At 28.5% G+C, this 21,781-nt stretch overlaps 1 protein-coding gene across 3 annotated transcripts in view; it reads right to left on the bottom strand.

Annotated features, from left to right (window-relative positions):
• Positions 1 to 3,269: 3,269 nt before the first annotated feature.
• Positions 3,270 to 21,781, bottom strand: part of Golgin245 (golgin subfamily A member Golgin-245) — a 120,823-nt gene continuing 102,311 nt past the window's right edge. For all 3 annotated transcript variants that reach the window (XM_075377207.1, XM_075377215.1, XM_075377223.1), the window contains 3 exons: positions 19,671 to 19,818; positions 10,582 to 10,671; positions 3,270 to 6,894 (listed from right to left, as the gene is read on the bottom strand). In XM_075377207.1, coding sequence (XP_075233322.1) covers positions 6,871 to 6,894; positions 10,582 to 10,671; positions 19,671 to 19,818 — 262 coding nt within the window. In that variant the 3' untranslated portion in view covers positions 3,270 to 6,870. The remainder of the gene's footprint in view (positions 6,895 to 10,581; positions 10,672 to 19,670; positions 19,819 to 21,781) is intronic.

Genomic DNA, 21,781 nt, shown 5'->3' with positions numbered 1-21,781 from the left:
AGCAACCTGAAATATCTTAAGAGATTTGTCTCAAAGACATTCTCTTACTGATTTGTCTCAAAGACATTCTCTTACTTCTGTATGACATTTGCCTTTTTCAGTTAAAAACAATTAAATATTTAAGTTAAAAAATAAAAAAAAAATTGTGTTGGGGAAGAATTTCAATAGGGATATAGTACTTACTGTAAATCAGTATGAATAAACCAAAATTATCTCAGCTGTTGAATTTGTTATTTGCAGTATAGTTTTAAAATTAAAATGGCATTGACAACTGATGTATTACAAAGAATGATATCTGTTCTTTCTCCACCAATATTCTCTCATTAGTAAATATAACATAATTAAACATCTTTCAAGCTTAGTAATTAGTGATTTGTTGCTATAGACTTGTGACTTCACATAATCCCATAAAAAAAAGTCTAAGGGAGTCAAGTCACATGATCTTGGTGGCCAGTTGACATTACAATTTCGTGAAATTGAGTTGCCAACTGAATTGGTTTCAGCAACTATGGCATGTAACACCATCCTGTTGAAAACATGTCTCATTCAAATTAAAACTTTCCAAATTTACAAACAAAAAATCATGAATCGTAGTTTGATAGCATTCACCCATTTACTTTAACAGCATCTTCTTGCTTATATTAAAAAAAAAAAATGGCCCAAAAATTCCATGGTACAATGATGCTGGCGGCATCAGCCCATAATCCATATCAACTATGTATGGTTGCTATTGATCCATTTGTAGATTGGAATCGTCCCAAATACAGCAATTTTGCTTGTTTACAAAGCCATCAAAGGCAAAAATGAGCCTCATCTGAAAAGATGATTTTTTGATGAAAATTTGGATCCACTTTGAGCTGCTCTAGAGTCCAATCAGCAAACCGTCTACACAAAGAACAGTCCTGTAGCTTTAATTCTTGAGTTAGTTGAATCTTACATGGATGTAGACCAACAAATTTATGTAGAATTTGCCAAGTTGTTGAAGAAAGGCCCATTTTTTGTTGACAATGTAATACAGATAGATACATTTTGATTTTCACAAACACTTGCACTTTCACAGCAATATTCTTTTGACTCCTTGCATCTATTTTGTGAATTAATATTTCATCATCAAGTGGAGAAAATTGTCTAAATTTTTTAACCAAACAATGAATTGTGCCTTGGCTTGGCCGATTATGCGCACCATAATAAATTTTGTGCACAATATGTAGCTGTAACCGATTCCACATTTCAACAATAAATATCTATGACGTAAGCATTGAGATTTGTAGTATTCCATGATGATTTGTCATAATTACTGAAAACAAATGATGCTTGAAAAATTAAAAAAAAAAAAAAAAACAATGTTGCCAACTCAATCTGTTAATTTTTTGCACTCAATTTGAAAGACCTCTTATAATAGTGGACATAACTCCTAGAAAGCATTCAAAAATTGTTTCTTTTTCTAAGCACAACAGCATGACAAGACTTCTGAGTGTGGTGTCAGACTAGGAACAGTGAATTCTATTTTAAAATAATTTAAAGAAATTAGTTCCTTTTTACCTCAAAGGAAAGACAAATGTGGCTGTAAAAGAAAAACTATTCTGTAATGGATCAGTTATTAGCAAGAAAAAGTAAACTTGATCCAAAATTATCTGGTGTGGACTTAATTGAGAATTAGCAGCCAGTAGAACAGATTTATCCATGACAACTGTTAGACACTCACTTCTTGCAGCTGGACAGAAAGGTCATTGACCAGCTAAAAAGCAGCTTTTAACATCAGCAATGTGTAAAAAAGGGCTCTTGTGGGCCAAAGCATATGATAATCAGACCAAAAAAACTGGAAAAATGTTGTTTTCTTACAGTCACATTTTTTTGTTCAGGGGAAAAGGGTTCCATACGTTAGAAAAGAATCAGATGAAAATACATCACCAGTTCATATCCAATAATCAGGTAAACATCACCAGAAAAAAATGTTTTCTGGTTGTTTCACATTTGAAAGCCCTTGTTTATTACTTCCAGTAGATGGCATGTTGAAAGGTGATTGATGGACATATAAGATTTTGAAAGATTGGTTGCAGCACAACTTCACAACAAATTCCCACAAGGTAACGTAGTGTTCTAACAAGATTTACTACCATGATGTACTGCTAAAACACTGGAGAAATCTTTTGAAGAATGAAACATTAAAGTGCTCCCATGGCTAGACAATATGCCAGACTTAAACCCAATTGAAAATCTTTAGGAACAGTCAAAAAACAACTCAAAAATGAATTGTATAATAAAAATTAATATCATTAAAGCAATAATACTGATATGGATTCATGATGAAGAAATTAAAAAAAAAGTGTAGTACACACATTGAATCGATGTCAAATCTTATATGTTAAGTGTTCAAATAAAAGAGGACATATTAATTACTAGATATTCACAAGTTGTATCAGTATGATTCAAATTTTAATAATATATTTTAATATAATATAATATAATTTTATAATGAATTTTTTATTAAAATTCAAATTGTTGCATCAACAATTAAGTCATTAGCAACTTATCAGTGTAATGTAACTGTACAGGTATATGTGTAGTCTTGAACAAACTCAGGCAGACCATTCCTGAGATGTATGGTTAATTGAAACCCAACTACCAATGAACACCAGTTTCCATGATTTAGTATTCAAGTCCAACCTGATAAGGACCTTTACCTTTATTAGGATCTGATCGTCTGAAATCGAGATTTCTCGACTTCAAAATTGGCTGATTAATGATGACAACTACTCAACTCGTCTTACCACTAGACCAATTGATGATTTTTTTTTCTGAATAGTGTTTTTATTAAATATTACCCTCGTTCTGATTAATTTGTACATTACTGCAATGGGTCTGTTGAAGTTGTTAAGTGTAGGGTGTTCATTTAAGGTATGCAAATATTTTTTTCTAGTTAGTCACAGAAGAGAAAAAAAAGGTATTGTAGATCTATCTTTTAAAATATATATTAAAAAAGAAAAAAATGGATGTAGGAGCTAGGGGAAATGAAATGACTGGCACTAGTAGGGAATCTTGGAGAGCTGCATCAAACCAGTCAAATGAATGGAGATAAAAAAAAAATAGATTAATATAAATAAATGATTTAAAACAAGGGAAAAGAAAGAAAAATGTAGCAAAAAATTTTAGCAATTTTTCAAAGACCTATACAGCAGTTTTTAGGTTAGTACCATAAATATGATTAAATATGTCACAGAATGGAGTGCTCATTTATCAGAGAATTTAAAAAAATAATAAAACGTAAATAAAAATATATATTTTATTTCTACATAACATTCATCAAGTATATATTATAAATTTTATTAAATAATAAGAAAAACCAAAATTTCACCTAATGAATAAAATATAAATTCACATTAAAATAACTATATAAATTATAATTTTTTCAACATTTATAATAATTAAAAAATCTTATAACTGTAATAATTATTTTTCATAATAAATTAAAAATCATTTAATAACAATAAATAAATAAATAAATATATATATATATAAAATAATAATTTAAGGCTGATACAACTCTTTACAAACATCTTACAAATAAATGGAAGATATTTACAACATAATTTTTAAAATTGAAAATATTAAATAAAATATGAGCATTAAATTAAAAGCAGAATTGATCAAAACAATGTATAACCAATAATAATTTATATACACAATAATCATCAATACAATATCCAAATATTTACATTAACAAAACTATCTTTATATCAAAACAAAGTCACTTTTTGTATTTCTATTCAGATATTAAATGGACCACAAGTATCTAGAATTATACATAAAAAAAAGTTTAAGAACAGATTTATCTAAAATTTAAATTACCACTTGATTGTAAATTAATAATTATGTTATTCTACTTAAAATATGAAATTTTGTTTAAGAGAATAAGGATTATTTTATTATGGTAAAGTTCCAAAATTAATTATTAATATTAAAAAATAAAAAAGACAAGACAGCAGCTACATCATTCAAATACAACATGTAAAAGTTATTCTGTTTCCATAATACAAAATTTAAAAAAAACAACTACTTAATATAATAAATACTGTACTGTAAATATTAGCAAACAGGCTTACAAATAAAACAGAAGAGAAATATATCAAAACTTAAAAGGTTTCTTGAGTATTTTACTTACTAGTCAGTCCTCAACATTAGATCTTCCTGATGGAATCCTCAATGATCTAGATTAAAATTTGCATGCATTCACTATTCATTGAAAAAATCTCACAAAAACCAGGTTTTATCACAGCATTTAAAAAAAAAACTAATTAAAAGTGGTATATAAATATATATTATATATGAAATGAACAGGAGTGTAATGCCAGATGATGGTCCTTATTTTTTTACTTTTTGTGTTCTCTGTGTTCCAAATTGCCACATTAACTAGAATCTGCTTTCTTTGTTTTAGAAATGGAAAAAAATTGTTAATGGGATAAATGGAAAAAACAATTTTGATTAAGTATACAAAATGTCATCTACTGAAGTCCATCTGATATCTGAAGCGTGCAAATAAAACAATTTTTTATTAAAAATTGTTTATAATGTACTATTCTTTTACAGTTTACTGGACAATTTCAGTCAAGTAACAATTAAATGGGTTAAAAATTATTTATTTTTTTTAACTGGATATTAATTGCAACAGTATTTAAGTATAATAAAAATGTAATCCTAAAACTCATTTTTAAAGCTACAGTCTCAGTTATAATAACAATGATATTCATAATGATGACTCTCAACACTGAAAATGTATTCTCACAGCACCTTCTACAAACCAATAGGTATCAGAAATATATCTTTAAACACTTTGGCAAATCATTGTCCTTTGGCAGACCCCTGAGAAATTTACCAACACTATCTAAAAGCCATTATTATTTAATTAAAAACCCATTAATTTAATTCAATTAATCTATTAATTTCATTATTCTACATAAAAGTCATTTTAAGTTATAAATGTTGCTCTTAAACTAATGTTTATAAATGTTGTATTGAACTGAGAATAGCATTAAAATATGAGCAAATTTTCATTAAACAAAAAAAAAATCACATGAAGGCACATTACAAACATCTACTGGCGTAATTTTTTCTTAATTTTTTTAATTTTTTAAATTTTAAATGTAAAAATGCTAATTAAAATTTACCACTGAAATTACATACAAAACTCATATTAATTCCTCTATTCATGTTTATGAATGTAAATTTGTTAGAGACATTGTTGAAGATTCCAGAATAAAAATTAATAGAATAAAGTATACTTTGTAACAGTAATTGAAATTGCTTTTTTTTTTATAACTTCATAATTAGTATACTACAAAATGTAACTAAGAATCTGCTGCCTTCCTTAGTAAGTAACACAAATATTGTGGGTGAGTAACAGAATTAATTATCATATATTATATTAAAATAAAAATAGATGGATATTATGGATAACTGTTGCCAATACTACAAAACAATCAATGACAATTGTTTAATATTAATAGTAATAATACCAATTTATTATTATTCTATTCGATCAACAATGTATTCCCCCCCTATGTGCATCATTAAAATTATATCATAATTTACAGCAATTAATAACAAATTTTAATTTTAAAAATTTTACCCAAATGAAAAAATCTGGTTCTGTTTTAGTATAATTTAAGATTGAAATATAAATATAAACCCTAATTTAATGTAGGATATTATATCTATACTAAATGTCATATCAGATAGATCCTGGGCTAAGATTGATCAAGCCAGTGGAACTTTTCTAACCTTTTTTGGATATCAGTAATAGGAAACATATATACAAATATAAAACCTATGAAAGTGATTTATAAATTAATATTTTTACAGTTCTAACTTCATCAACAGATTTCTGAATTAAGGAATGTTTCAAGAACTATTACGTGTTGATAAACTGTTAATTTATGGGCAGTTCATTGCTTTGCTGCATTGTTTTTAATAATGTCTACAGTTTTCAGAAAAGCATGTTGATGTTTTTAAGCTCCATATAACATCATTTGATAAAAATAGCAAACATTTCAGTTTTTACAAATTCATAGAATACTTTTCATAAAATTTAATTATAAATAATTGAATTTACATACAGATTGATTAAAACAGATCTATAAATAACAAAAAAAAGATGATAGTAGCACCATACCATGATATCAAATCGATACAATTTTTATATTTCAAAATATTATGTCATTTATATTATAAATGAAAATTTAAATGATTGGTGCATAAGTGTTACTAAAAACTGATATTCTAAAGGAAAGATTTATGCTTAAGTTATATGAGAAGAAATATGATTTTTTTTAAATTAAAAAATATATTGTTTTATGAGTTAAGAGAATACTATGACATTAGTAAAGATAAGCTAATAACTTCCATTTTTTATTATAAAGTGAGATAATTGCTTTAAATACAATCAGAAAGATATTAAATTCACTTCATTCTTAAACATATCAATTGGTTTTTACATCAGTAAAAAATTCCCTAAATTTACATTACCTCTAAGAAAAAATCCTTAAATACACACCTTTCTCTTTTTTAAATTAAATGAAAAATCTTTACAATACGAGATACATCTAATAAATTAGATTTTATGAGTAGTATTTACTATTATGTGAAAGTATACAGATTAAATGATACTTATATCTTTGAAGGATGATTCATTTTAGATGACCTGACGTACAGAAAAGGCACAGTCACCTGCATAACTAGCTTACCAAACCTCATCAGTACAAGAATGTTGCACACCAGAATCGTTCAGGTTCTATATACAAATTTTAAGGACTATTCTAGCAAATTAATCATAACTGCCTAGGGTATTTTTTATACACAACACCTCTGAAATTTTCATGAAAGACCAAGCTGCCCCAGCTAAAAAAAGAACACAATTATGTACAAAAATAACAAAATTATTAAACACAATATATGGAAAAGGTAAATTAAATTTATTTCCTTTCTTGATATTTTATTGTACAGAAAATATAATTAAATTGTGTTATATGACAACTTTCTAAAAAAAAAAGAAAAAATTATTTTCAAGGCATATCTGCAATTAAAATTTATTATTTTTACTTCCTTGTAAAGTAAAGTATTGTGATAGTGAAAAACGTTGGTTATCAGATTTTAACAGAAATATCCATTTTGACCATCCCTGAATCCACTTGAATAGTTCAGTGAGATGTGTGTACATATGTATGTATGTATCTTGAATAACTCAAAAACAATTAGCCGTAGGATGTTGAAATTTTGGATTCAGGACTGTTGTAACATCTAGTTGGTTGTGCACCTCTCCTTTTGATTGCAATCGACTGAACCAAAAGTGTACAAAAAATCCAAAAAAATGTCAATTTTCTACTTTTTCTTAACTGCAAGAATAAGCCCTAATTGAGAGCTTTTCAACAATATATCATCAGTGATACTTATTTTCATTGGTTCCAGAATTAGAACCAAATAAAATTATAATTAGTGAAATATTTGGATCTTAGGGGAAGGCACATCAGTTCGAATCAGACATCACCTTTTTTTAAAATTTAAATATATAGATTTATTAATCTGCATTTAATTGCAAAAAAAAATTTACAATGAATAATTCAATAAAAAAAAAAATATTAATTTTATGTACTTTTCATTTAAAAAAAAATGTGTATGTAATTTAATAGGCATAGAAGGAAGTAATGTGATATCCACATCAGATTTTTTTTTTGTGATGAAATTCTTAATTTTTGACCTAAACAAGTTTAAAATGCACAACATTTTGTAGGTCATTAAAAAATTCAAATTAAGCTTACTGTAATGACATTTAGAAAATTTAATTTTAATTCAGTCTCAGATAAATAAATCTAGATTTTTCACTTCTGCATTAACTTGAACACTGCAAATGTCTAGCAGTGGGGAAACAGAAGAATTATACGTAGATGAGTACAAGTTCAAGGGCCATATTCTCCACTATGAAGCAAGTCCCCTTTGTGAAAGTGCCAAAATTCAGGCAGATTTAATCAAAATTCTTTTTTCATCCATAACCCTTTTATTTTTAACTGAAAATATAGATTTATCTATGTAATATAGCACTTTTGTTTAAATGTATATTTCAATGCAAATAAAATTCCTATTTTTAAGGTAGGTCAAAATAACTTTTAAAATGATAACACATTGAAACTGATCCATTGGAAACATTTTTTTGAAATACTTAAAATGGTAGGTAAAATAATGTTGTATGTATACTTAAACAGTAATCTATTATAAAATCTCATAAATTAATGGAACATTGAAATTGTACTACTGTAAAGCAGGATAATAAGCTTTACTTTTGTGATGAATAAATTACTACACATTTTTAAGAACATTAAGAAGGTAATACAACACTGTGACTATGTAAAAGGTGGATAATTTATAATAATTTTTCAAATGGCAGTATTCACTTGAAAATCATTTATTCCAACAAAAAAAATTCAATTTGTGTGGTGAATCTGACGGTAGATATTTTTTTAACAACAAATAAAATTTTACAACCTTGCGATGAAGATATATTTAAAATGTAGAATATCAATGTGCAAACTACTTCTTGAAAAGGATTCGGCAGCATTTATGAAAAAAAGGAAAAAACATATATCTAAAAAATAAAAATACAGAAGATTCTTGTAATCTAAAACAGACAAAAAAGTGAGATTACTTTTCCTGTCTCTGTGTAACCCCTAAATTCTTATAACACTGGGCAGCAATTTTATTTTTGCTTTTTCATCTCTTTCCACTCCTCCTCCTTCCTTCAGTGTCCTAATTAATTGAATTTAACAACTAGTTAGTTCTTTACATTATTAAATAATTCAAAAACATTAAAAGATTACACTGTCACATAGAAATCATTGTAACTGGCTTAAGAGTCAGCTACACTGTATAAGGCAGAAGTTGCAAATAGTGATAATAAAATTAAACACAAAAATTACAACCAGAATCATATTAATTGAGACTTTTCTAATTTAAAACCAAATACAGTTATATTCTGAACCAAATTCACAAATTAGACTGGTTGATGAAATTATAAATATGTTGAAAATATCTATGTAGTGTAGGCCATGATATTAACACTATCTCTTATCAGAGATTGATGATAGATGACTGTATAATTATTGAATCTACTATAATGAGGTTTAGAAAAGGTAGTTAATTAAAACCATTAAATTAACAATTTATTTAACAGCAGTCATCAAAATACACAAAAAAAGATTTAACACAGAAGAGTTTGCTCATCATAGTAGAAGAAATTGACTTAAAATTATATCATATTACTCATGTCAAAAGCAAAGTGATTGAAGGGGCTGATGAAGGAGTGTTAAAACGGATAAGTCATGATTTTTAAATTAAAAATGCAGCAGTAGTAGTAGTAGTATAATGATAACAATGAATTTTCAATGGTGGCTTGTCATGAAACAAAACAGTGTGTCATGTATGATGCTCCAAACAGAGCTGTTGCTTCTTTGTAATAAGTGTCTGCCAAGGGTTAACCATATAAAATCTACAAATAGTGTTGATAGCATATAAAGTCGCCCAAAAAACTTGTAATTCAGAATGTAACTCTTAATAATTGAGAAATCTTTTTATCAAAGGCTAAGAATGCATATGCAAAATCAGAATCATATTAAATTACCACAAAGGGCGGATACAAAAGAATCTAATAACACATAGCTTAATAGGCGACAAAGGTAAAGGTGAAGTCTTATTTGAACAAATATTGGTGAACGTTCTGTTTAGAATACAAAAATTGGGATGGAGAGCTGATTTCCTCAGACCCTGACAAAATTTTAATACTCTAACAAAAAATAATTAAACAAAATGTGTGCAAATACTAAATTATCTTGAAATGATCGTACATAGTTCAAATTATTTTGTTCAAAACAGATAAATATTTTTTTTTAAATTCTTTTTATCACATTAAACTGTTTTTCAACACAAATTTCACCATTACAGACATTTACCATTAACAGAGTATTAATTTTTGCATTCCTGCATTATATAAAAAAGTCATCTATGAAAACCAATCATAACTACCCTGCTCTACTGACATCAATCATTATCGCTGGTTAGAAAGCAACTTTATAGGTGTAGAGAACAGATAATATTTGGAAATACACCTGGGATATATGGAAAAATGATCCACTATACCCCTAATGAAATGAATTTATTAGGTTCAAGGAATAGTGAAAATTGCAGTGAAACAACACATTGTTACTAATAATACTGAAATATTAATTTCAAATTATGTGACAATTTTTCCTTCAAAAACTCACAGCAGTTATTAATAAAATTCTTAGAAGAATTGAACACACAAACTCCTTGACATTTGTAATACTCTCGTATTTCTAGCATACTTGTAGGTATATTTTTGTAGTAAGACTATGTAATAAAAAATTTCTATTGAAAAAATGGTTGTCATAATGGAGCCTCCTAGTTTTCAATTTGTCACTCCCATCAATATATTAGTTACCATAAGAATATAGTAGACCATAACTAAAAATGTTACACTATGATTTTATATTTACTCAATACTGAAAAAAAGAAACTTACCAAAGAGAGTTTTTGCTCCTCCTTCTGTAACACTTTGTTTGTTTGATCAGCATCAAATTTAACTATAGCTGATAAAACTTTTGCTAGAACCTGAGAATTACAATTATCCGCAGATTAGTGTAAATTGTAAATATAAATTGCACAATACAATATTTATGAAGTCATCTCTAATTAAAATTCAAAAATTATTTCAGCTTGAAACACTATTTTGCACAATTTTAGAGACAAATTTCTCCAAGAGATAATTCTCTTAAGGACAATTGGGGGAAAAATCCCTTCTTTGCAACAGTTTATTATGCAAGCAAAACATCCTTGCCAGATGCTCAAGGTCCTAGCTTTTCTAGTTTCAACAGTGTTTTCAACCCTATGTTAAGGTTAATACCTTGTAGTGATTAAATTTGCTAAAGGGTTAAAATTATCCCATTAATGAATGTGATCAAATTAATTTTTGGTTTTTAAAAAAATAAATATGCTATATTTCAATTCTAATTATCTGATAAATTTGTAAAATCAGTGATGAAGAACAAAATGAGGGCTTTCCCATTATATAAAACTTTTTCACTCTATTAGTGGTAAGGAAAAAATTCCTTTTTTTAGCAGTAGTTAAATTGTTCTTATGGGGAGTATTTCTAAGAGGTTTCAGGTTCCACCACTTCTCAATTTAATTCAACCTCTTCAGAGTTGTTAAAATGATCTTTTATTACTTTTTATAAAGACTTCTAAGAAATAACATAGCTAAATTTTATTCAACCCTCTACCAATAACAAAACTGAAAAATGAATGAGATTTTCCAAAAATTTCATGAACACTACTTACAATCAAACAAAATATTAGAACTTCTTACAAAAATTAACAATTATTGATAGTAAAAATTATAATATTTTTCATGGGAATGAAGAAAATTAATGTTATTAAGGGAGAGAACTTGAACCAAAAATAGCTTAAGGATTAAGTATTTTTGGTTTGTGTTTTAGTTGTGTTAAGTCGGAGTTTTACAAGATTTTTTTTAGATGATGGGATAATCAGGGATTCTAGTACGGGTAGATGGAAACCGTATAACAAAATTTTTCAAATTGGATTCAATTTTGGTGTAGGAAACAACTGTTTGAAAGTGAAAGATGGAAAATATAGATAGCCAATTTTTTTTACCATTTTACAGTTTTCCTCTCTATATGATAATAAGCCAATCAAAATGATCTATACCATCCCCTTCATTGTATTTAACAACTGCTTTCAGTGTATTTTACAATTGCTTTTGTCAACTGCTATGGCTGAGCAAAAAGGACTTCTAGAATTATTATGACTGTAAATCCTCTTTAATAAACAATTCATGGAAAAAACTGACAAAAAAGATAAACAGATTACACCTGGTGGATAACATGAATAAAATTTGTGGTAAGGACATAGAAATGGAAAACAGTGGCAATGATGACAGATGATGATGCAACTAGACATATGTTCAATCTGTTGAAGAGAAAGCATGAAGTGAATGACAATATTTGAAAAATGAATGACAAATGTTGCAGTGTAAAAAGAGAAATATGAAAAAGGCACTGTAAAAAACATACATGGACTGGTACAAATTCATGGCATTCAGAGAATGTGCTATATCCTATGAACATCTTGCCAAAAATTAAAGAAATTTTATGACAATAAAAGATTGTGCACATTTCTCATGGGCTAAAACAAAGTAGAAATTGCTGCTCCTGATTTTGAACAACTGTAGAAAAATTGCATATGGTGATTGTAAAATTTTGACAACTCTGAAATCAATATCTACTACAAAGAAAAGAAAATAGCATCAATAAAATACAATTATATAGGAAAAACATTTCTTTGATGAATTTGTGGAGCAGAGTTTATGAAAATGTAGTAGTATATTAAAAGAATATTATAATATAAAAATATATTTTATAAGTAAAAAAAAAAATTGAAATATTCAATTAAATCAAATTATTATTATTCAGTCAATTATTATTAATAAATTAATATTATTTACAAATGTTAACTAAATTTTAAGTGTTAATTAATGTTTTATTGAAAGCTTGAAATTTAATTTTTGAACCTAAATTCCAAAAAATTGTGAGCAGTAAATTTTTTTTATAAACAAAATATTAATATCTTATTTACACATTCTTTACTGTGGTAACAAAAAGAAAAACACATTTCCACTTATAGCACTATAATCAAACATATTTAAAATAACATAATATTCTTATGTATTTATGGTACAGGGATAAAGTCCCACGGATTGTAGTCAGTTATTAGAATCTAATTTTTGATAAAATAAAATAATCAAATAATTTAAAACACAATAGTTAAAAAATGACAATAAAAGCTAAATTTAAATCTATTATAAAACCCTTTACTTACAAGTTAGCTAAGAATGACCTTCATCATTCATTGGGAAAAACATGAATGATTAAATACCAGAACACATGTCCAGACTGGGTTGCCCTAAATAAAACCAACTAAAATAATTAGAGAACTGATGCTGATTTCAGTCACCTAAAGAATGATAGAATTTAAAACGACGCTGATCAGCAGCTGCAGCGTTCAACAAGATAATGTTTTGATATCTTAAAATTGTATAATGAATTTTTAAAATATACCAAAGAAGATACTATTTTAGCAGAATATTAATTAATTTTCATCAATTTCATAACAGATTTTACCAACAACTGTTTTTGTTTACTCAGTGGTACTGTCACAGAGAAACTGTAAAAGTTTCTATTGAAAACATCAATAGACAACAGGCTCTACCTCAAATTTTGAATGGGTTATTACAATTTTTTTTAATGTTTCACAACACACATCAGCATTTACTGTGATTCCATAGAGCATAAAATCAAACAAGGAGAGAACATTTTCAGTCTCAGAAGACAGTAGACGTCATCTTTTGAGTTGACTGCCTGCTTACATTTTTTTTGTTTGGATTATGAACAAGAGTGATGCCATTCCATAGACTGATGTTTCCTGTATAGCATACAAAATCCAGGTTTTGCCACCTATCACCATATGTATTAGCAATTCATTCGCATCCTTTGCGTAACAATTCAAATACAACAACACAATATCTATATGGTATTTATCACTAAGCTGATGAGGAACCCACCTTGCACAAATTTTTCTATACTTGAGTGATAGGTCATAATTTCAACGATAACAGGGTGAGAAACAAATGAAATATTTTCACTAATTTCATTAAGTGTGACATACTGATTCTGTTTGATGAATTTGTCAACATGATGAACCGAATCATCTGTAATAATAGAGGGTTCCAGTCTGTTTATCATCATAGGCATTTTCTCTCCGTGCATTAAAATGTTGCATGAAAGTGATGATTCATCAATTATATCTTTATATGTTTTCTTGACTTGATGGTAAATATCATATGATCACATATTTCTTGCACTAAGAGATTGAATTGAGTGGAAGCCTCTTGTGTGAAAGAATGTGCAAATGGGTATTACTTTCTGCACAGCCGTTGTATACAATTTGAAAATAAGACAGATTTTAAAATAAATGTGTATATGGAAAAATCAGTCTATTGTAAATTTATTTTTCATGACTGGTTAAATTGTTTTATTTTACTTTTCATCTAACATATATAGGATAATTCAAAATGAATCAATTTTTTATTCTGTTTTCCAAATTAAGAACTAATGACAAATGTGAAGTAAATTACATCTGATAATACTCATAATAAAGTTTACAGATACAATTCATAAATGTAAAATGTGGCCCCCTCTGGCTCACATCTATGTGGTAGCTGAACTCGTCTCGCACACGAGGAAGCATATCTTGTTACAAAGTTAACCGCAGCTGTGATACAGTTCTGCACGCAGGTCGACCAGATTTGTTGGTGTAAGCGATACATGAACCCCCACACGAAAAAGTCACATGTCATGAGATCAAATGATATAGGAGGCCAAAACAGAAGAGCCACCAGGTCTTCATTCCCAATGCATGGTATTCATCATTTAGGTGGGGATTCATTCATATAGCATCGAACATCTAGGTGCCAATGGGGTGGAGCTCCATCCTATTGAAAAATGAAGTCTTGTGAATCTTCATTCAATTGAGGAAAAAGTCAGTTTTCCAGCATGTCCTGGTATGTTATCAAAGTAACTATGTGTAACACAAAAAAGAATGGTCCATAAACCTTTGTTTCTGATAGGATGCAAAACACATTAACCTGGGGGAGTCTCTCTCATGGTGCAGTGTGTCATGGGGATTTTTTAGACCCTATATGCAAATATTGTGTCTGTCCACTTTTTCACTGAGATGAAATGTCCACTTCGTTGTTAAAAATTAAATGCAGAAGAAAAGTGACATCCTCTTTGTTTTCAAGTATTTTATCACAAAATTCAACATGGTTTGGTCTGTCACCTCCCAGAAGAGCCTGTAAAGGTTGTAGGTGGTATGGCTTGAAAAGTAAACAATGCTTCAAAACATGCCAGACAGTTGGTTACGGTATTCCAAGTTCTCTTCTTGCTCTATGGGTTGACTTTCTTGGGCTTCGTACAAAACTTTCTTCAATTCGTTCCACATTCTCCTCGCCACATGTGATCAACCCATGCTCTTGCCTACACAGACACCCTGTTTATTCAAACTGGTGAAACCAATGACATGTGCTCTTCCTTGATGGAAAGCCAATGTTAAATCAGAGATGAAACACATGCTGCACTGCAGTTGCTAATGGAGATTTGCCGTACTCAAGAACACAGAAAACCTTGTGTTGCACTGTAGCCACCTTAGTCACAACTCACACATAATGGCAGCACAAGCACTCTAGCAGTCATTTACACAACTACTACATGCACTCTATCAATGTAATTTCAAACTTTCAGACCTACTCAACTATTATGTGCATCAGTCAGATACAATGTATCATCTGTTTGCTACCCTGGTGAAATGAAGTTGTACTGAAATTTTTACGACTTTTTTAAGGGGCAAAATTAGTGATTTCTTATGGTTTTTAACCTGAAAAATCAAATAAAATAGATCCCAGTACTGTATCTGTATCAGTTTTTGAGAAATTTGTGGTGAAAACCAATAAATTGGGGTAATAAACACATCATTTTTTTTAAATTTAATGTTCTTAATTAAATTTTTTAAATTTAACTTTCAACAAAATCATGTAAAATAGGTTGAATAAAACAAATAAAAATTAGAATTTTATTTAAAAACAATACATTACTACATTTTTCAGAAAAGTACTTATTTAATGTAAACAAAAACCAAATTTCTCGTTTGGTGATATGAAAAATGTGTAAAAACAAAATTTACTATTAAGAAATTAAAAAAAAAAACTGGATATTAAATAATTGAAAAATAAAAATTACTTAGATAATAATTTGTTTATTAATGACAGAGATACATAATTATTTTAAAGTTGATAAAATAACAGCTGATCAACAATGCACAATACTATATTAGTATTTAATTTATCCTGTAAGGTTCATTAAATGTATCACGTACTGTGAACTGCGCTGTCATTAGAGAAGGTAATCTGTGAATTTTAGTTTGAATGTATGTGTAATGGTAATACTACAGCTAGTGCAGTAAAATATGAAATACTTTTTCCAAAACGCAGGATTCCAAGGATTGCAGATCCCAAAATAATTGGCGCAACTTTTTGCAATCTTCGGGGAAAAAGGTTCACTACCTAGTATTTACCACTATCACGTACAAACAATCTGTCCAAAACAACGCTATTATTCATGAAATTATTATCAATTCAGTTCAGTGCAGTGGGGCATCAGTACATGACGTCTTTCTAAGCAGATCAGAGTTTTCCATTCAATGGTTTGGAGGTCTCATTCAATATATCCTTATCATAAACAGCTAGTTTAACACCTACACCTAAGGAGATGGTCCACTTCATTTAGAGTTCAACTGGTGGAATAAAAATTGACAACTTTACAAGTATGTTTTGTTTACTGACAAGGAAAATTTCATTCGAGATGGTGTCAACAACTTACACAATGAGCATACATGGGCAGAAGTAAATCCTCATGAAACAGTGGAAGGCAATCTACAACACCAATTAAGTATCAATGAATGGTGCGGTTTTCTTCACAGTTGCCTGTTTGGACCATTAAATTATTATTACCTACGCTTAAATGCTGAGGTATAATTGCACTTTCTTGACGAATTTCTGCAGCTGCTTGAAGCTGTTCCTCTAGCAGTGAGACAAAAAGTATACTTACAGCACGATGACGTACTTTCCCACTTCTCTTGTGTTGTTTCTACTCACTTAAGTCATTCCCTGAGAAATGGATCAGTCATGGAGGTCCACATTCCTGGCCACAAAGATTGCCTGATCTAACAACTAATTTTTTGCATCTGGGGATGGATGAAAAATATTGTATACAAAACAAAAATACATTCTTGTGAGGAATTAATTATCCACATCATGGATGCTGAGCAACTTAAAGACAGCACTGAAGAACTAAAAAGAACAGTAAAAGCAATAAAAGAGCATGCCAAGAAATGTGTTGAAAATGGTGGCCTCATTTTTCAATGTTTATTATAAACCGATGTGTCTAATGTACTTTGGTTTACTATACTGTTTCTAAATAAAATTCAAATTTTTCTAACTTTTCTTTGTTTTATCCAAATTATATAACACCACTTTGTACAAAATTAAATTCTCTACAAGTTTTGTTTAGAAGTTTTACATATTTATTATCCATTTAACAAAGTTATTGTATATCAAACATAAAAAACAGGGTTTTTACCCAAAATTATTGATTTTGACCTCACATTTCTCAAAAACTAGGGGCAGAAATAAGAAATCTTTGATTCTGCCCCTTTATTAACATCCTAAAAATTTCAGTATGATCTTATTTCACCAGGGTAGCTGAAATTCAAGCAAAATCTTTCACTAGCTGTAACTCGCAAACAAAGCATTTTCAGAAATGTTTTTATATGAACTTTTCCATTATTTTCAAGAGTAGAATTGGTTGTGAAAGTCTCGGGAGAACCTCATGTGATACACCTGTATGTATATATACGCACACATATATTTTTCGAAAGTCAATCTTTTCAAGACCCATATCCCTCTGTACTAATATATACTGTATATATAATCCAACTTGATCCACCTAAGCACAGAAATTAAAAAGTTTGTTCATAACCTTTACCTTTTTATGTGAAAAAACCCACATCAGAATGTGGGTTGCCACAAAAGCAACCAACATCTTTATTCTCCAAAGATATAGGTTACCACAAAAGTGGTATTGTAAAGGATATGAAAAAATAAGCTAAGTGTCATCTTATTTACTTTTTAATTTCTGTACTTAGGTGGTCAAGTTGTATTATATTTACAATATATATATATATATATATATATATATATATATTAAATATAAATTAATTTGTATTGGTACAGAGGAGTATGGTTATTAGAATTGCTTTTAAAAAAATAATATATATATATATATATATATATATAATGTTAACAAGCTTTTTCCATAATTTCTGAACTGAAATGAACTTTGATTTCAGAGTTGAAATGTGTTATACAAGTAGATACTTCCCAAATGCAACATGTTGCTATGGATAACATATGAGGAAACTAAGCCTATTTTAAGAGGTTATTTACTGTACTAATACAATTATTTATCAAACAGTACTGCTTCATTAAAGAAATATTATAATTATTAATAATTTTTATAATTAATGCTATATTACCACAGAATGTTTATTCAACTGATGAGATAACTTAATATCTAAATCATGTGATACAAGGTGTATCTGGAAAATACAGAGTACTGTTTTGTTAATAAAAATATATGTAAATTTCAATAGACCAATTTTATTATTCTAAAAGGAAGAGCATACCTTAAACTACTTTTCTACATAATTTTTACCATTATTACAGGGCTTTTCATATCTTGTAATCAGTTTTTTCCTTCCTTCCACAAAGAACAGTGCCATCAGTATAGAAAATTACTCGTGTACAGCATTTTTCACATCAGTATTGTCATCGTAGCACTGACCAGCAAGTGAATGCTTGAGATATAGAAATAAGTGGACTCACAGCATGAAGTCAAGACTATAATGTGTATGCTTCAATTGCTCCCAGCCAAATTTTTCAATCAGGCTTTGAGTCATTGGCAATATGCAGATGAGCATTATCGTGAAGAAACAAAACCCCATGACTGAGTATGCCTACCCTTTTGTTTTAGACTACATGGAGCAGTTTTTTGAAAGTATCACAACAAAACCAAGTATTTATAGTCTCGCCTCTCAGCAACAAGTCGACCAACAAAACCCCTTTTTAACCCATAAGACAGTAATCATGATTTTTCATGTTGAAGTGGTGGTTTGAATTTTCGTTTTTTTGGAGATGTCACTGTATGGACTAGTTTGTACTGATTTGGTTTTGCAGTGATGTGAGAGACCTAAGTCTTGTCACTGGTCACTATTTGGGTCAGAAAACTGTCACCTTCATTTTCATATAAGGTAAGAAAAGACAGAGATGAGTTCAATTGCTTGATTTTGTAAACCTGCATCAACATTTTCAGCACCCAACATGAGCAGAATTATGATAGCCAGGTTTTTTATCATTTCATGCGAATCTATTCATGAAATTTCAAGGAACTCAATACATAATAAAGAAATTGTAAGCCATTGTTTTTCTTTAATTTTTTCAACCGCTTGCATAACTAAATTGTAATTCATCTTTTTACCATATCCATTATACCTTTTCCAACATAAACTTCACTAATTTGCCAATGAATATCGGTTAGTTGACTTGAACATTTTAAATATTTAATCAACTATAACAAATGTTGCTGTATCTGTAATGATGTTTATTGAAAGCCAACAATTGACAAAATGGGGAGCACATGCTCAGAGTTGCAATTGCAACTTTGCGGCAGTACTTATTTTCCACATATGCTACCTATAAGTAATTCCAAGAAAATTACCAGATTAAACTTCTACAGTAGATCTAAATTGAAGAAGGGGAAATATTTATAACAATTATAAGAATAGTATGCTAGTTAATTATAACAAAATTATAATGGAATTAATTTACTGGTGTAATTATTACTATTTTTTTCTTTTAAACTTACAAGAGGTTCTTTGCCCATCATATACTCATAGAGAATGTTTCTTAAATATTCCATTTCTGTACAATCTTCTACAGTAACATCTTGAGTCTTTGACTTTTTTGAATGTTTTTTGATAACAAGTAATCTCTGTAGCTCATTCACCTCTCTCCTATAAATATAAACAATGCAAGATGTTATATAAATATAAGCAATAGAAGATGGAAGATTTATCATATGAATCATGATAAAATTTACAAAAAAATGCTTTTATTTAAATAACTTTTAATTTTTTTGTTGTAACATTTATATTTTATACCTTTTTTTAATCTCTGAGACCACCATTAGATATTGCTTCAGAGGATGAGATGAATGATATGTAGCATGTGAAAATGCCATGCCTGACTGGGATTTGAACCTGGGACCTCTGGATGAAAGGCCGAGATGCTACCACTTGAACCACAGAGGCCGGCTTATACCTTAACTACCGTAATTATATCTCAACAATAAAATCTTAAAGCATGTCACCACTTTTAAGCGATTACTTATTAATCAATATAATTTGTACTTAATTATATTGTGTAAATTATCTGTATTACACTAATACAAAAAGGAAAAAAATTGTTCTCCGTTAGACATTGATGAATTAAATGTCAAGAAAGTTTAAAAAGGAAAACATTTGAAAAATGGCATATATAAGATGTTAATGAAAAATTGTTCAGAAAATAAATAATTTTTTTAATAAAAATAAATCGAACAAATTGATAAAATAATGTACTGTATAATTATTTTATAAGCAAAAATCCAATAAATACATCCAGGTGTCGGCAAGATCAGACACAAACAATAACAATGCTATTGAAGACTCACTTCATCATCAAAATTGTTTTTAACAAAGTACACAGAACTTAATACAAATAAAATTGTTTTACATACATTAATTAACTGCTTATACTCTCATGACAATTTAGAATTTAGAATATATACACTCCAAGAGCTACCATATTTTATGCAAGAGTGAACCACTTATTAATATGATGTGTTTTAAATTAAGAACACCTAAGCCAACTGAACAACTATACTTTTTCTAGTGTACGAGGCTGGAATGACGTACTTTAGCATGTCTATGACAAGTAAGTCGCCTACAACCACTGTGATTATGGCACAGAGGAAACAATTTTTGAAGGAAAGAAAACGCAGTTCTATAAAGTGATAAAAATTAATGAAATAAGATACAAAAATTTAATATAAGGGAATAGTTTAGAATGAAAGGTTGAAAATGCAAAAAAATCTGGGAACTACAGAATAAATAAATCAATTTTTTATTCTAATTGGTACGCAATGTACATTATATAGAATACGTCTTACATGTACAAATTATACATGTACATTATATATAATACACTATATAGATACATCTTTATATGGTATATCTTTGTATGATCTATACATCTTCATATGATCAATTATAAATATAAAAACAAACTATAAGATGAAAAATATACATAATTAAAGCCCATATTAATCATTTAAATACAAGGACATGAAATAATGTTAAGGTAAAATGTAAACCACAAAAAATTACTACAAAATAATTCACAATTCATATGGTGCTATTGTAAATTATTTTAAGCACATATTTGTGTATACAATGAACATGATGCAGAAAAAAAATCAGGGATTTTATATTTTTAAAGATTAGTATTATATAAAAATTCATTGACAAAGAAATATTGTTTCCATAAAAAAAATTTTTTAATTATTTATCGATGAAAAGTTTTTTAAAATGGTTTGATAATTTATTAAAAATAGCAATGGAAGCATAATAAGGCCCTTTCTTATAAGCCAAAGTATTGTGTTCAGTTATACAAAAACAAAGAGAATTAAAATTATACTAGTAAATAACTGAACAATAAGATATAATATCTAATCCATCCCAACCTAAAGGTAAACAAATAAAATCATGAAAAAAATCAATAATAAAATTCAAAATCAAAAAATGTAAAATGTACGAGTAAATAGTACGCATTACTAGTATATTATCCTTATGTGACGCCCATAAATATAAATTGTACAGATTGGTACAATTCCATTATCTGGTTTGAGGAATGGATATTGTTTTTTTCAGATGTGTA

This window comes from Lycorma delicatula, chromosome 1 (genome assembly GCF_047948215.1).
Source record: "Lycorma delicatula isolate Av1 chromosome 1, ASM4794821v1, whole genome shotgun sequence".
NCBI lineage: Eukaryota > Metazoa > Arthropoda > Insecta > Hemiptera > Fulgoridae > Lycorma > Lycorma delicatula.
Note: the sequence above shows the minus strand (reverse complement) of the source record. Positions and strands in the feature narration are given on the sequence as shown.